At 33.5% G+C, this 13,477-nt stretch overlaps 1 protein-coding gene across 1 annotated transcript; it reads left to right on the forward strand.

Annotated features, from left to right (window-relative positions):
• Positions 1–272: 272 nt before the first annotated feature.
• Positions 273–703, forward strand: LOC113754944 (abscisic acid receptor PYL4-like; the record flags this gene model as incomplete). Its single annotated transcript, XM_027299108.1, has 1 exon — positions 273–703. A coding segment is annotated over one exon (431 nt), but the record flags the coding sequence as incomplete, so codon positions are not given.
• Positions 704–13,477: the final 12,774 nt, after the last annotated feature.

Here is a 13,477-nt window from a genome sequence, read left to right on the forward strand (position 1 = left end):
GGAAATCATAATCCTAATCCTTTCTTAGTCTGGTAATAGTCCTTTCTCCTCTTAGGAATTGGAGCAATTTCTCCTATGCCTATATATAAATACACGTTACGATTCTTCCAACTTCCTCACAGAAACTCCTTCCATCGTTTTCACTGATAAACAACCCTCCAATGCCCCTTCCCACAACCATGTTTTTCAGCTTCCCACAACCGTTTCCAGCCACCACAACCCTATTTTGCAGCCGCACGAATGTTCATCTACTTTGTTCCACACTATCGCAGCTCCTGCCTCCGTCGTTTGGGCTCTGGTTTCCGACTTTGAAAATCCTCAACGCTACAAGCCGTTCGTGAGATCCTGCAGAATCATAGATGGCCAGGCGAACCAAGTTGGATGCTTACGCCGTGTGGATGTTGCGTCAGGACTTCCAGCCTCCTATAGCATCGAGCGGCTCAAGATTCTTGATCATGATCAGCGCATCTTCGGGTTCAGCATTGTCAGCGGCGACCACCGATTGTCGAACTATCGCTCGATCATGAGCCTACACCCCAATGGCAGCAATGAGACGGTGGTTGTGGAGACTTACATGATTGATGCGGCCGAGGCCAACACGAAAGAAGAGACGTGTGCCTTTGTGGATACGATCGTGAAACTGAAATTGCGGACTCTGTCCAGAGTTGCTGAGGATTTGGCGGGCAAAGCGCAACAAGTTTGAAAATCTCGATTTCTTTCACTGGTTTATTTGATTATCAGCTAAGTAATTAGGCTAGTAGTAGCTAGGAAGAGAATCATAAATTTCAAAAAACAATGAAAAAACCAAAAAGACAAAAAAATTTTAAAAATTAAGAAAAAGATTTTGGTTTCCTCCTTTTTTTCTTTTTTATTTGCTAAAAAAACATTGAAAAAATCAAAAAATCCAAAAAAGCAAAAAAGATTTTGGCTTCTTTTTTTTCGTTTACTTTTCTTTGGTAGGAAAAGAATTTTCAAAAAAAATTGAAAAATCAAAAAAGTGAAAAAAGATTTTCGTTTCTTTTTTTTTCTTTTTATTAGCAAGCAAAGAACAAAAAACATTGAAAAAAAAGACCAAAAAAAATCCAAAAAGCCAAAAAAGCACAAAACTATTTTGGCTTCTTTTTTTTTGTTTACTTTTCTTTGGTAGGAAAAGAATTTTCCAAAAAAAATTGAAAATCAAAAAAGTGAAAAAAGATTTTCGTCTCTTTTTTTTCTTTTTTATTTGCAAGCAAAGAACAAAAAACATTGAAAAAAAAGACAAAAAAATTCCAAAAATCCAAAAAAGCACAAAAATATTTTGGCTTCTTTTTTTTTCGTTTACTTTTCTTTGGTAGGAAAAGAATTTTAAAAAAACTTGAAAAATCAAAAAAAGTGAAAAAAGATTTTCGTTTCTTTTTTCCTTTTTTATTTGCAAGCAAAGAACAAAAAACATTGACAAAAACAAAAAAGACCAAAAAAATCAAAAAATCCAAAAAAGCACAAAAATATTTTGGTTTCTTTTTTTTGTTTACTTTTTTTAGTAGAAAAAACATTTTTTTAAAAAAAGAAAAAATTGAAAAATGATTATGGTTTCTTTTTACTTTTTTATTTGCAAGTAAAGAACGAAAAATTGAAAAAACAAAAAATCCAAAAAACTAAAGGATTTTGGTTTCTTTATTCCTTTACTTTTTTATTAGTAGGGAAAGAATTTTTTTAAAAAAAGAAAAAATTTAAAAAATGAAAAAAAGGCATTGAATGTCTTATTTTTCCCCAAAAATAAAAATTCGCTTAGCTCTACCTAACACGTATCTATCAACTATGCATGAGGTGTTATTGTTTTCAAAAGAAAAAAAGGGTAATGCATAATTTTAAATCTGCCACTCTAATGTCTCATAAATACTCTACACGATCAATAATTAAATCTGTCCTTTTGTTAATTAAATAGCACTTGATTCTTTTTTGCCCCATTTAGCCTGCCTATAAATGCTATGTTCTTAACTTTTTAACTGTTTGTGTGCATTTTAATAGCTACTGATGATCAGTTGAGTTCCTATTAGTGTGTCTAAGTGAGTTCCCTATAAATGTGCCTAAATAGCAGAGGTGAAAATGATAGGTACTTCCACTTTCAGGCATCAAAGTTAGCTATACTTGGGAATCTGTCTAAGGCTACTTCACACACCTTTGCACGTATAGCAACTAGCCCTGTAATTGTGTGATAATGCGACGGTGTAGCTTTTGATGTGAATGAAATCCTAATTGGCCTCTTTCCATTTCTACCTTGGCTTAGAAACTGAAAGAAGTATGAGTTAAAACTTGAAGTCTGCGCCTAGTGATTGGAGTTGACATCTTAATATACTTAATAAGTTGGTGAGGCGATAAAGCAATTAGGGGCAGGTTAGTGCCATGTATCTGTTGTGGTTCCCTGTTCGGTTATTGCAGAGTAAGCCAAGTCGGGAGTCTCGCTATACCAAATAATAAGTGAGGGTGCACTTGTGGTTCCCATGCCAAACATCTCCTGAGTGAGCCAGTTGGATTCTCAGGAGACCTAAAAATGAATAAGTGCAAAAAGAGCACAAAATAGCACAAAAAAAAAGGTGCTTCTGAAAAAAATTGGGATTGCAATTGCCACAAGAGGGACAGCTTTGCAGTCGAAAAACAAAATCTATTAACAAGCTGCAGCCAAGTCCTTGCACTCACACATCAAGGGACAATGGGGGGAACCCCACCGCAACTATAGTGCAGGCCAACCACTGTCGTTACCATTGTTAACGCCCTGGTTCTGGTGAGCAATCCTAGATCTCACTTGGACCTTCGACTTTTAGGTATATTGGGATTTTAAACCAAAAAACTTGGTTGTGGATGGAAAGTTAAGACGAGTCTTGTGGACGTTTTTAACCCAACTCCTGTGAGCACGCCATCTTTCTTTAATATAATTGTCATATGGGCCAATTAGTGTTGAATTCATATCAAATTGTTATGCTCGAACAAATTTCCTTTACTAGGCTAGATGACATTTCATCCCTCACACATGCTGAAGACTGGGAATTAACCAATTATTGCTATTTGATACAGCCTGCTCTACATGTTTTTGAGTGGGAGTATCGTCAATTTTTCCTCGCATTCAATGGCATAGGGGGTATTCATTGTCCAAGGTGACTTGTCTATGATCGTGAAGAGATGGCTTATCATGCTTGGCACTAGAGACATGAAGTTTTTTAACTCCACCTGTGTTGACACAATACATCACACAGCCGGTCCCAAGTCCGGATGAAGGAGGAGGGATTTTTTTTTATGTTTTAGAAGGCAGCTCTTAGCATACGTTCTCAAAATCCTTCTGTGCAGATTATATATGAAAGGTTGGTGAATGCGAGTTTTTTCGTTTCATTCTTCTTGGTAGTGCTGAATTTCTGGTCTTCATTTCATAGTTGATCTGGATTTTAGCATCTATCCCGGGTTATGATCCAATCACATATCTTTCATTCTTTTACTTTGCTTTGTTTTACAACCGCACTTTACTTTTTCAGAGTTTGTATACTTGTTCACGTAAATCTGTTGTGTGTTAGAGCTGCCAATGAACTGGTTTACTGTGAGTAATCAACATGCACTAGTACGTTTGGCATTGGTAATTGACAGGAACTTTTAAGCTGATTCTCTTCTGTTCATTCAGTCACCTGAATTGTGTTGTAATATGTTCTTAAGCTCACTTGCTGTTGCAAAGGTAATGAACTTTGTTTTATCTCATGCTGATCTTTCATACATGTGTAGTTTATATCGGCAAATTATGATACGGAAAAAAGGTTACGCTACTGATATTTCAGACACAAGTTGTACTATTTGGTGTGGCCGAAGTCTGATGGTAGAGTGGCTTTCATATCTTGAATTTCTTTCCCAAATTCGTGTGCTATAGGTAGATTTGCAGCACCATTTTAGTCAGAACAGATGTGTAGAGCGAAGTGATGCTGATTACTTTCTAATTTTGCAATTCTTGGCAGGGATAATTCTATGGGATCAGTCTAATGCAATTTTGTATTGTTACAGTTTAATTAAATGAACAAGCTTTTATAGAACTCGTGGACTCACATATGGATTTGAAGTCCTGTGTGTAGATTAGAAACTCTGTGAGTGGAAAGTATGTCTTTCTGGCAATGTTATTGATTTTGGAATTTGTGGCGGGGTTTCCTGGCTTGTTGGTGATAGCCTGCAGACGTGGTTACAACTGCATCAAAATCTCCATATGGTTCTTTGCGAGCTTTAAGAAATTTTCAGAATTAACTTGACAGTTTACTGATTTGACATAGCCAAATTGCAGATTGAAGGGGGCAAGATTTTGTTGTTCAAACCATCAACTTGATCTACTAGCTAGTAGCTTATTTTCAAACCTGCACTGAGAGTTTTGGTTCAGTCCAAAACTGAGCCCCTTTTTAGTACTAGTACACACAAATGATGGCCATTTTCCTGCTCCAATAGTCCCAAAAAAGTTCATATGCCAATGTCACAAATCTCATGCATAAAATGCTGGCTTTAAAAGAACTATTTGACCAAATAAACTATTCAAATACTCAGAGCACTTGTAACAAAAATGGGAATCATTACTCTAGCTAGAGATGCAATATTGGGCCAAAAGATTAAACAATGTTTTAGTCCAGCTGCAATATTGCCATGAAAAATATAACCATGCCAAGCAGGACATGCCATGGTGCAAAATTTGCTCTAATTGTGGAGTCTCTGGCTCAGAACCAAAAGGTAAAGAAGCCAAACAGCCACTGACAAAAAAACCTCAGAATCTTCCATTAGATTCTGGCTCTAGTTGTTTTAATAAACTTGTTCTTATTTTTTCATGCATACAAGTCGTATTACCTGTTCTTACAGACAAATCCCCACCCTTTTCATTTTTTTTGTAGATTTGCAGGTCGTCATACACGTTAATTTATCTGTACGAGCATGTGTATAAACTAAAATACCAGACTTAAACTATTACCAGGTTCTCCAAAGTCATCGGCCGCATCTTTCCTCTCCAAACTGTTGCCAAGTTCCTCCTCTGTACTTACAGATATTCTCCTCTTCTTAGCTAACATATTCTCATCCAAACTTTCAGAACCTTCAGCATTTAGAATACTCAAAGATCTGACATACTGCAAAGCATATTTAATCGTACAACTGGTCAACATCTCACAGAACATAAACGCAACTTGAATTAACTTATTTAGTTTTACATACACAACAAGGTATGTAAGAAAATGTACTGCAATTACAGGTAACAAGACACCAAGCTGATTTCTACACTTTACACCTTTTAGATGCAAGCAGGTTTCCCATTGAGATAGTTCAGATATATGAAATTGGATGAATCAATCAGATCATCTATAAAAAAAAGAAAAAGAAAAAAGAAAAGATGGTGAAGAAATATCATGCATGCTGATTCTGCACAAGTTCAGTAGCATAAGTATATAAAAGCCATAGGCTATTATCTTCAAGAATTACATTTCATTAAACTGCAATTTCTCTACTAATAATCATATCGAACAATTATGTCAGAATTGCTCCCAAACTCGAGTATTCTGCCCCTGGACCATCTGTTGTACAATAAATTTCTGATTATCCTTGTGCTAATTGTCACTCTTTTAACCAAGATTTCATAAATTAATACAGCTATCAAGATAGAACCGGGTTAGCAAAAAAGTTGTAGAAAGAAGCATTGTTCTAAGATCAGAAGTGCTAAAAGTCAATCAAATTTTGAAAAAAAATTAATGAAAAGAAAAAGTAAAGAATGACGATAGATCACCACCAGCTAGCCAGACTCACTTCATTTCTCCACCATTTTCCAAGAGAAAACAGTTTACATAGAATAGCCAGTAAGAAAAGATTATCTATATTTGACACATAATTCTATTATCTCCATAGGAGGATTCAGAGGGATTCTCATCTTTAAAAGTCAATAGTTCGATTTGGTAGCAGATATTTCTGTTCTCATGGAATTCTTCAGGTTTCAATCAGCAATCAGGATATAAAAGTCTTCTATAGCTGCAACTGATGGAAGTAGAAGAATACAGATAGTTATTGATGCATATGAAAATAACATGAGATTTGGAGAATATGCAAGGTTGTCCACTGTAGGAGTGATGTATCAGATCTCTATGTTCGCAGTTTGAAAAGGAGAACTGGTACAAAATAGTATCCCCATGGACGCAACGGTTTCTAAATTTCTTCTTCCCTACTTCTGTTCTAATTTTCTGCACCAATTGTATCCTAGAGCCCTATTTAGTGCACAAATTCAGCAACTCAATATTCCAACAACATAGAGCATGCTTCAAGCTTAAGACCCATGCCCAGATAACAAAGCACTTCCCCAGCTTTTAAAATCCATTAGAAGTACACTAAAATAGCTTCTGACTTACACAAGCTGCTGATCAGTAAAAATGTCCTGAACTCTTTTAACTAATAGTCCTAAAAGCAGCAAACTCATTCACACAAAATTTGAACACAAGCTTTTAACACTGAATGTTATTTGACAGAGGGGAAGACAGGTTGAACTCTTACTTTCACATTGGTGTATATTCAAGGACGGGAAAAGAAACTACCACATGCAATGGAAGATGAGAGTAAAATGTCAGGAAGAAAGCCACATATGACACAAAGGTTTAGGACATCACTTCCAAGACAAAGATGCATAAAAAATTCACCAGTGAATAACTTAAATAACTCCTTCATGGATGGCCTAACAAACCTGGGTCTGTGGGGTGTGTGTACAATAGTACATGCAATATGTACTGGGCTTCAGCTCAGCCCTGGGGACCAGAATATCTTATGACAGGAAATTGAGGTGATGAATCCCAACATTCCAATTAAAAGCCCTTCCAACAAAGTCAACGAATAAGCCTATGGTCTCAAACAATGGCTGAAGTGTCCTCCACTGTCAGTTTACCCAATACCCATAAGCTACTAAAGCACCATAAATTTTAAGTCTACTGAAATATGTAGAATTTAAATTTTTAATAAATAATCGAGATCCTAAAAAGATTACCCATTCTTCAAAGTGGGTAAATTGGATCTTCAGCCAAGTTCCCAAGAATATTAAAATTTACTCTTCCCTTAAACTCTTCATTGGTTGCATCAGTCGTGAATATTGATGGCATTCATAAAAAACGAATGGAACGCATAATGTATCAATATATCAACATCAGTTTGAAGCCCTAAGAAAACATTCAGCACACACAGCTTGCAAGCACCAGATGCACACCTCCCCATTCTCCAAGTTGGTTTATCGTTTGCCTTCCCTTTGCTACGAGAGAGGTCCAAGAAATAAAAACGATACAGGCTTTGGAGAGGACTTCAAATATAACTGAAACTCATTCATTTCTTTCACATAGTGATAAGCCTCAGCAACGCTTGGCCTCTGGTGTAAATATATCCAAAAACAATTCCAAACAAGTTGTCTGCCACAAGATTTTAAGCTAACTCTAAATTGTCCACTTATTATTTGGGCCCTAGAAGAGTAGAACATCTCATGCCTATACAATTCCCTTTAGGTATGAATGAAAGACAATTATCTAAAGCTGCTGCAATGGAGAATGCCTTTTTGATATTAAAAGCAAACTGAAGCTTATATATCTATTTCTTGAGAACTCAAAATAGGTGATTGGCAATCAGCTATATATTTCATGCATATAATATCTGATGTCTCAAATGCTGAACAAAATTGGACTACTGGTCTTCTCCTTCCAGAAATATGATCACTTAAGACCATGTCATTCTTTAGAGAAATATAATGATACACTTAGTAAATTGCTTTTATATTTAAAAAATTTTTCTTGCGGCAGAAAATATTGCATATCATCTATCTATTGTTTATGATTTATTTTCAAAGAAAACAATGCAAAGGTTCTGTATTAGTAAGGTGAATTTGTGCTTAACCTGTATCAGTTATGTGCTCAAGCTTAAGCTAAGGTTACTATGTATCCATAAACCTCTTCAAATTCAAGGAAATTGGTAAGTCATATATATATATATATATATATTCTGGAAAGCTGTGAGTGATTAACCAGTGCTGCATTTTGGATGTCGGATCATGTCATTTACTCAAGAAGGCACAGCAGACTTAAGCAGTCACTTGATTGAACCAAGCGACAAATGACAGTGTGTAAGCAAAACATGCTGAATAAGACTTGTAAACAAGGACTAAACCATACTAATCTGTGACCCAAAAATGCACAGGCTACAAATAAATGGATGAAGTAGAAGATCATATGAAAAAAAAAATTGAAGCCAGCTACTAGACTCAGATGTTAATAACCTATCGGCAGGATAATTGACATCTTATCCTTCTGTTTGTCTGCAAACTGAAATCTTAATCAAGTTTAGAACCCAAAAATCATCAATGTTTTTCCTAGACTAAGTTCAACAGATGGAAATAGTGTTGCGTCCATAATTTTGCCATTATTCTCACAAATGAAGACCATTAGTATTACACTTCATTTCCAAAAAGTTATCATGTTTAAAACGGTAAACAACTTTAGTTTGTTTGTTTTTCCCCCATCAACACCTATTGCATTTGAACAACACAACATGCCTGTGCCTACCTTCTGCATAGCTCACCCAGTTCTCCAAACTTCATCAGTTTTATCAATTTGTTGCCATCCCATTTGCTGTTTACTTATGCTTAATCATTCAAACATCTATTCCATAAAATTGCTACTCTTCATCTTAAACCAAAACAATTACAATTACAGATGCAAACACATTACACCGGTAATTCAAGCCCGCTATAGTCTTATTCACTTACAAAAACCCCAAGTTCCCAACCTTGCCCAGAATTTAAGAATCCCATAAAACCAAGTTCACTAAACCAATTTAACTGTCCTGATTCTGAAGTCAGCATGAATTTTCTTTATGTCTAAAATTTCCTTATTGTGACATTATTCCAAAGAACTGACAAGAGACAAAACCAGCAGAATTCATTACCTTTTCAAAAATTGACATGGCTTCTTTTGTTGCACTCTTCTCCCTCTCTACATAACAAAGGAAGCATTTTTATCAATCACCACACTGCCCGGACTATCCTAAACAATCAAATTGAAATTTTTCAAAAAACCCAGAAGCAAATTACATAAATAAATGCCAATAAAGTACAAAAATAACAAAAAAAAACATAACGTTCTGGACAGAAGAGATGGGATGAGAGGCCTTACTGATGGGGCAGGTGATGAGGAATCCGGAGTGGGAATGACTGAGGAGAGAAAAAGAGGCGTTGTAGTCAAAACGAGGAATGGTGGTCACAACAGAGTGCTGCTCCCAGGGTCTCAGCTCCTCCTTGGTTTTCAGTTCCAATTCTTTTGTTTTTTCTTCTGTTTTTGCTGTCACAAAATTTTCAGCCACTCTTTTTTGAGTCTATCGGTGTTTCATTCCCAGTATTATGTGCAATCTGTATGGCAAAGGATATTTATATTTATATTTCGCCCCCTGTTTTGTATGGCAAATGAGGATTTATACCCTAGTTCTTCCACTTACTTTACTGATAAAATGTGATTTATACTAAATGATTTAGGCCTTGTTTGATAATCCAATTTAACACTTAAACTTAATGGATTCAGATCTGAACATCTTCAGATGCATTTGATAACCAAAAATAGAATGTCTAAATTAACTAAGTGGCATTGAATTTTTTACACAAAACTTGAAATATTAAATTTGAAGTCTGAATCGGTTAAGCTATTAAATTGCTAAGTACTAAATGTGACACATTTGAGTGTATATCAAAATAAAATATTAAATTTAAAGTCTGAATCCATTAATTTATTGAATTGTTAAGTACTAAATGTAATATATTTGAGTGTATATCACATTAAATGATAAATGAATAACTTATCACCTATTTTTTGGAGCAAGTTTTACCTGGGAAATTTAGTGTCATTTTATTTTTTGAAGCCATTTTTGCCTAGAAAATTCAGTGTCATTTAATTAATTCAGATGTACAATTTTTTGGTTATCAAATGCATTTGAACATGTTAATATCTAAATCCATTAACTTTAAGTGTTAAATTGAGTTATCAAATAGGGGTTAATACTTAACAATTCAACAACTTAATTTAATGGAATTCAGACTTCAAACTTCAATTTTCAAACTTTAATTTTATCAAATGCACTCTCCTTTTACCCAAATTCTACCAAACAGGATTTTTCTACATATTACCACCCTCACAATTTACAAAGTCATTTTAACAATTGAATCTATTAACCGATGTCAGTCGGTTTGGACCATTATGTGATATCAAAGGTGAAAAAAATCACATGTGTGCACAAAAATAAAACCAAAAAAAGGTGTAGATTTTTCTTTTGGAAAAAGGGAGAATTGTAGTTTTAGTCTCCAATTTTTAGATTAAGCGCTAAATTAGTCTTTAATGTTCCGATCAAAATAAATTTGGTTCTCAAAGTTTTTGGTAGTAGGTACATTCTACAATGACGAAAACTCAACAATGACTAATAGTCAAAATTTAATTATTGTTATTTAACAATTTTGACTTTGTACTTTTGGATTGAAATTTTAATCATTTTAGTTGCTTAAGTTTTCACATAGTGATATTGAGGGTATTAGGGCAAAATAGACGCGAATCACAATGCAATTGTCTTAAATTGGTACTAGCAATTCTAATTAAACTTTTTTATTTTTTACTTCATTTATTCATGCCACTAATGTCTCATATACTTCTTCCCTTTGGTATACTTGGTCTCAAACTTAGTATTATATATGTAATTATTGTTTTATCCCTTTCTTACTCATTTTGAGAGGGAATTTTGAGAGGGAAACGGATTAGCATGAAAATCTGAGGCAATCCTTCTAGGACTATCAATGGGGCTGAGCCAGTTTGAACTCGGCTCCGAGAAAAAGTCTAATGAGTCTAACCTTCATTGAGTTGGATTGAAATTGGATCTAAATATTAGCTCCAAATTAAATGTGAGCAGAGTTTGGGCCTTATTAGGGTCAAACCCGATATAGGCTCAACCCTTTAATATGCATATATATATATAATATTCATATTTTGATATATATAATTATATATCTAAATATATAATATTCATATTTTGATATATATAATTATATATCTAAATATATAATACTAATACTTATGAGTTATTTGTCAAAATATATTAATATATATATATACGTAATATTACATATACAAAATTATGTCAAAAGATTTAGAAGGACAAATCTTAGTATGAGCAAATTCAGGACCTTTGAAGATATATTAACTATTGATCATGTTTTATTTCTATTTTCCATGTACATTGAATTAATTGGATATATTATTGTTGAAAAATTCTTGGTTTATATACTTTTTAATGAATTGTAACCGATTCTTGTATAGTTTTAATGTTGTGGTCCTATGGATATTAAATTAGTTTAAAACTTAATAATTATAGTAATTACATTAAGGAAATTAAGGAGTTATAAATGAGTTTGAGTTAAGTCCGAATTAAACTCACAATCTGAATATTTTGTGAGTCAAGTACGAGTTTCATATTTATCAATCCAAAACTCATAATTCCCGAAATACAAATGGCCCAATTGACAGGCCTAAGTCCTTCCCTTCTTTTGATTTAAATTAAATTAAATTTAAACCTATAGTTTAGTACTCATATTCCTTTGTACCTAAACAACCTTTTGACCTTTGAAAAAAATTACCCAAAATACTACAAGTTATCTTCACCTAGATTAGAATTATTTCAAGTAATATCTTGAAAGTCGAGGCACATAATCGATTTTGTTGTCTAGGTTCTATTTTTCTTTTTTAGTTTTTTATTCTAATTGTAAAAAAAAGGTTCTAATCGCAATACTACTATGATTGATCACGGAAGTATATTGTTTGGATTGCATTTTCTGGAAGGGTATATTGTAATACTTTTTTAGATATGATATATATAAAATAAAAAGTTCATTGAAAAATGTATCAAGGAAATATTTCCAAAAAACATGGGAATTTTGTCCAGAGAATGGCAATCCAAAAAAAGCTAGTATATTGGCATACTACTGCAAATTGACCTCTTTTCTGCAAATATATTATTTTTGATAACTTAAACTATCCAAAAAAATCTCTAATCAAAATATTGAATTGTTATGTTCAAACTTGTAACATCATGTTTCTAATAAAACAAACAAAATAATGAAAAAGATCAATCTTTAAAAATATTACCTATGGAAGATAAAAGCAATTGACAAAATTCAAGAATTCTTCCAGACTTGTGGTTTTCAAATATCATTGATTTCCTCCAGTTTCATGTGATCTAGTAGGCCTTTGCAATTTTAATCTTTTGCCATTGCTAGAAAATGTACAATGGTAGGGAAAGAACGGTTTTGGTCTTGAAGAAAGAGGCAAAGGAACTCTTTTATAGCAATTGTGAAGCCTTAGGGCAATTGCAATAGTTAACAAATGGGCTACATTGCCTTTTTACACAATAAAAAGAAGAGAAAGAGTGTGTGAGGCCTTTTTTTTCGTGAATGGTAATATTATTTGCCTTTTGAAAACTCCAAAATTTGGGAAAGAATGGTTTCAACTTTCCTTCTCTCATTTGTTGCTATTAAGAGAACTCCAATAGGCACCGCTTTGTTACACAATATGAAGGGTTGTTTTTAGGTTCGTCTTATTGTTTGCATTGTAAGTATTGAACCTGTAGTTAAAACTCTACTAGATTTTGATTAGTTAGGATTTACAATATGTTCATGCGTTCTTGATTATTGGGTTTCTTTCTGTGCATCATAAGTCATGATTCTGATAAAAAGATTTAGTTCGATTACTTTTGAGGCTATAGGTACGCAAGTTTTAGTAGGGTTTAATGAAGAAACATTTTCTTTTTAATTGAGATTGGTAGTTCAAAAAATTGATGAAAAAAATTTAAGCCTGGCATGAATGGAAGTTATTCAAACATTTCTCTTCTTTCCATTTTTTAAATGAAGTTCTTTCTTTGCATGTAAACAAAGAAAAAAAAAGTTCAAGAGGTATGTTTACGATTGTTTAAAAAATCAATTCAAAAGGTTTATTCTTTTGAGAAAATCAAAGAAGAGATAGTGAAATAAGGAAGAAACACAGTTTTGATTCCTAATGTTTAGCTTGCACACCAAAATGATCCTTAATATTTTGACAAAAAAAAAATCTTCTCCATAAAATTTGTGATTTTAGGCAAATATAGAACAATTGACGAAAAATTTCAATAATTGACGGGCAAAATTAAATTGGTTTAATCCATTGACAGACATAACTAACCCAAGTGACACCCGTTCCTGGAGCGGCATTTAGGGTCATTTTGTTATGATTGGAGTTATTTTCCCTTCTCAATTTCCATTTTTATAAAACTATATAGATTTATATGGTTAATGTGATTATATAATGAAATAACCCTAAGGTACGACCATAGGATTTAATTACCCGATTGCACTAATAATTAGAAAAACCCAATCCTAACCAACAACGCGCTAGAGGGTTTTTTGTTTAAGTTAGAATCAGTA

This window comes from Coffea eugenioides, unplaced genomic scaffold (genome assembly GCF_003713205.1).
Source record: "Coffea eugenioides isolate CCC68of unplaced genomic scaffold, Ceug_1.0 ScVebR1_1126;HRSCAF=1928, whole genome shotgun sequence".
Taxonomy (NCBI): Eukaryota; Viridiplantae; Streptophyta; class Magnoliopsida; order Gentianales; family Rubiaceae; genus Coffea; species Coffea eugenioides.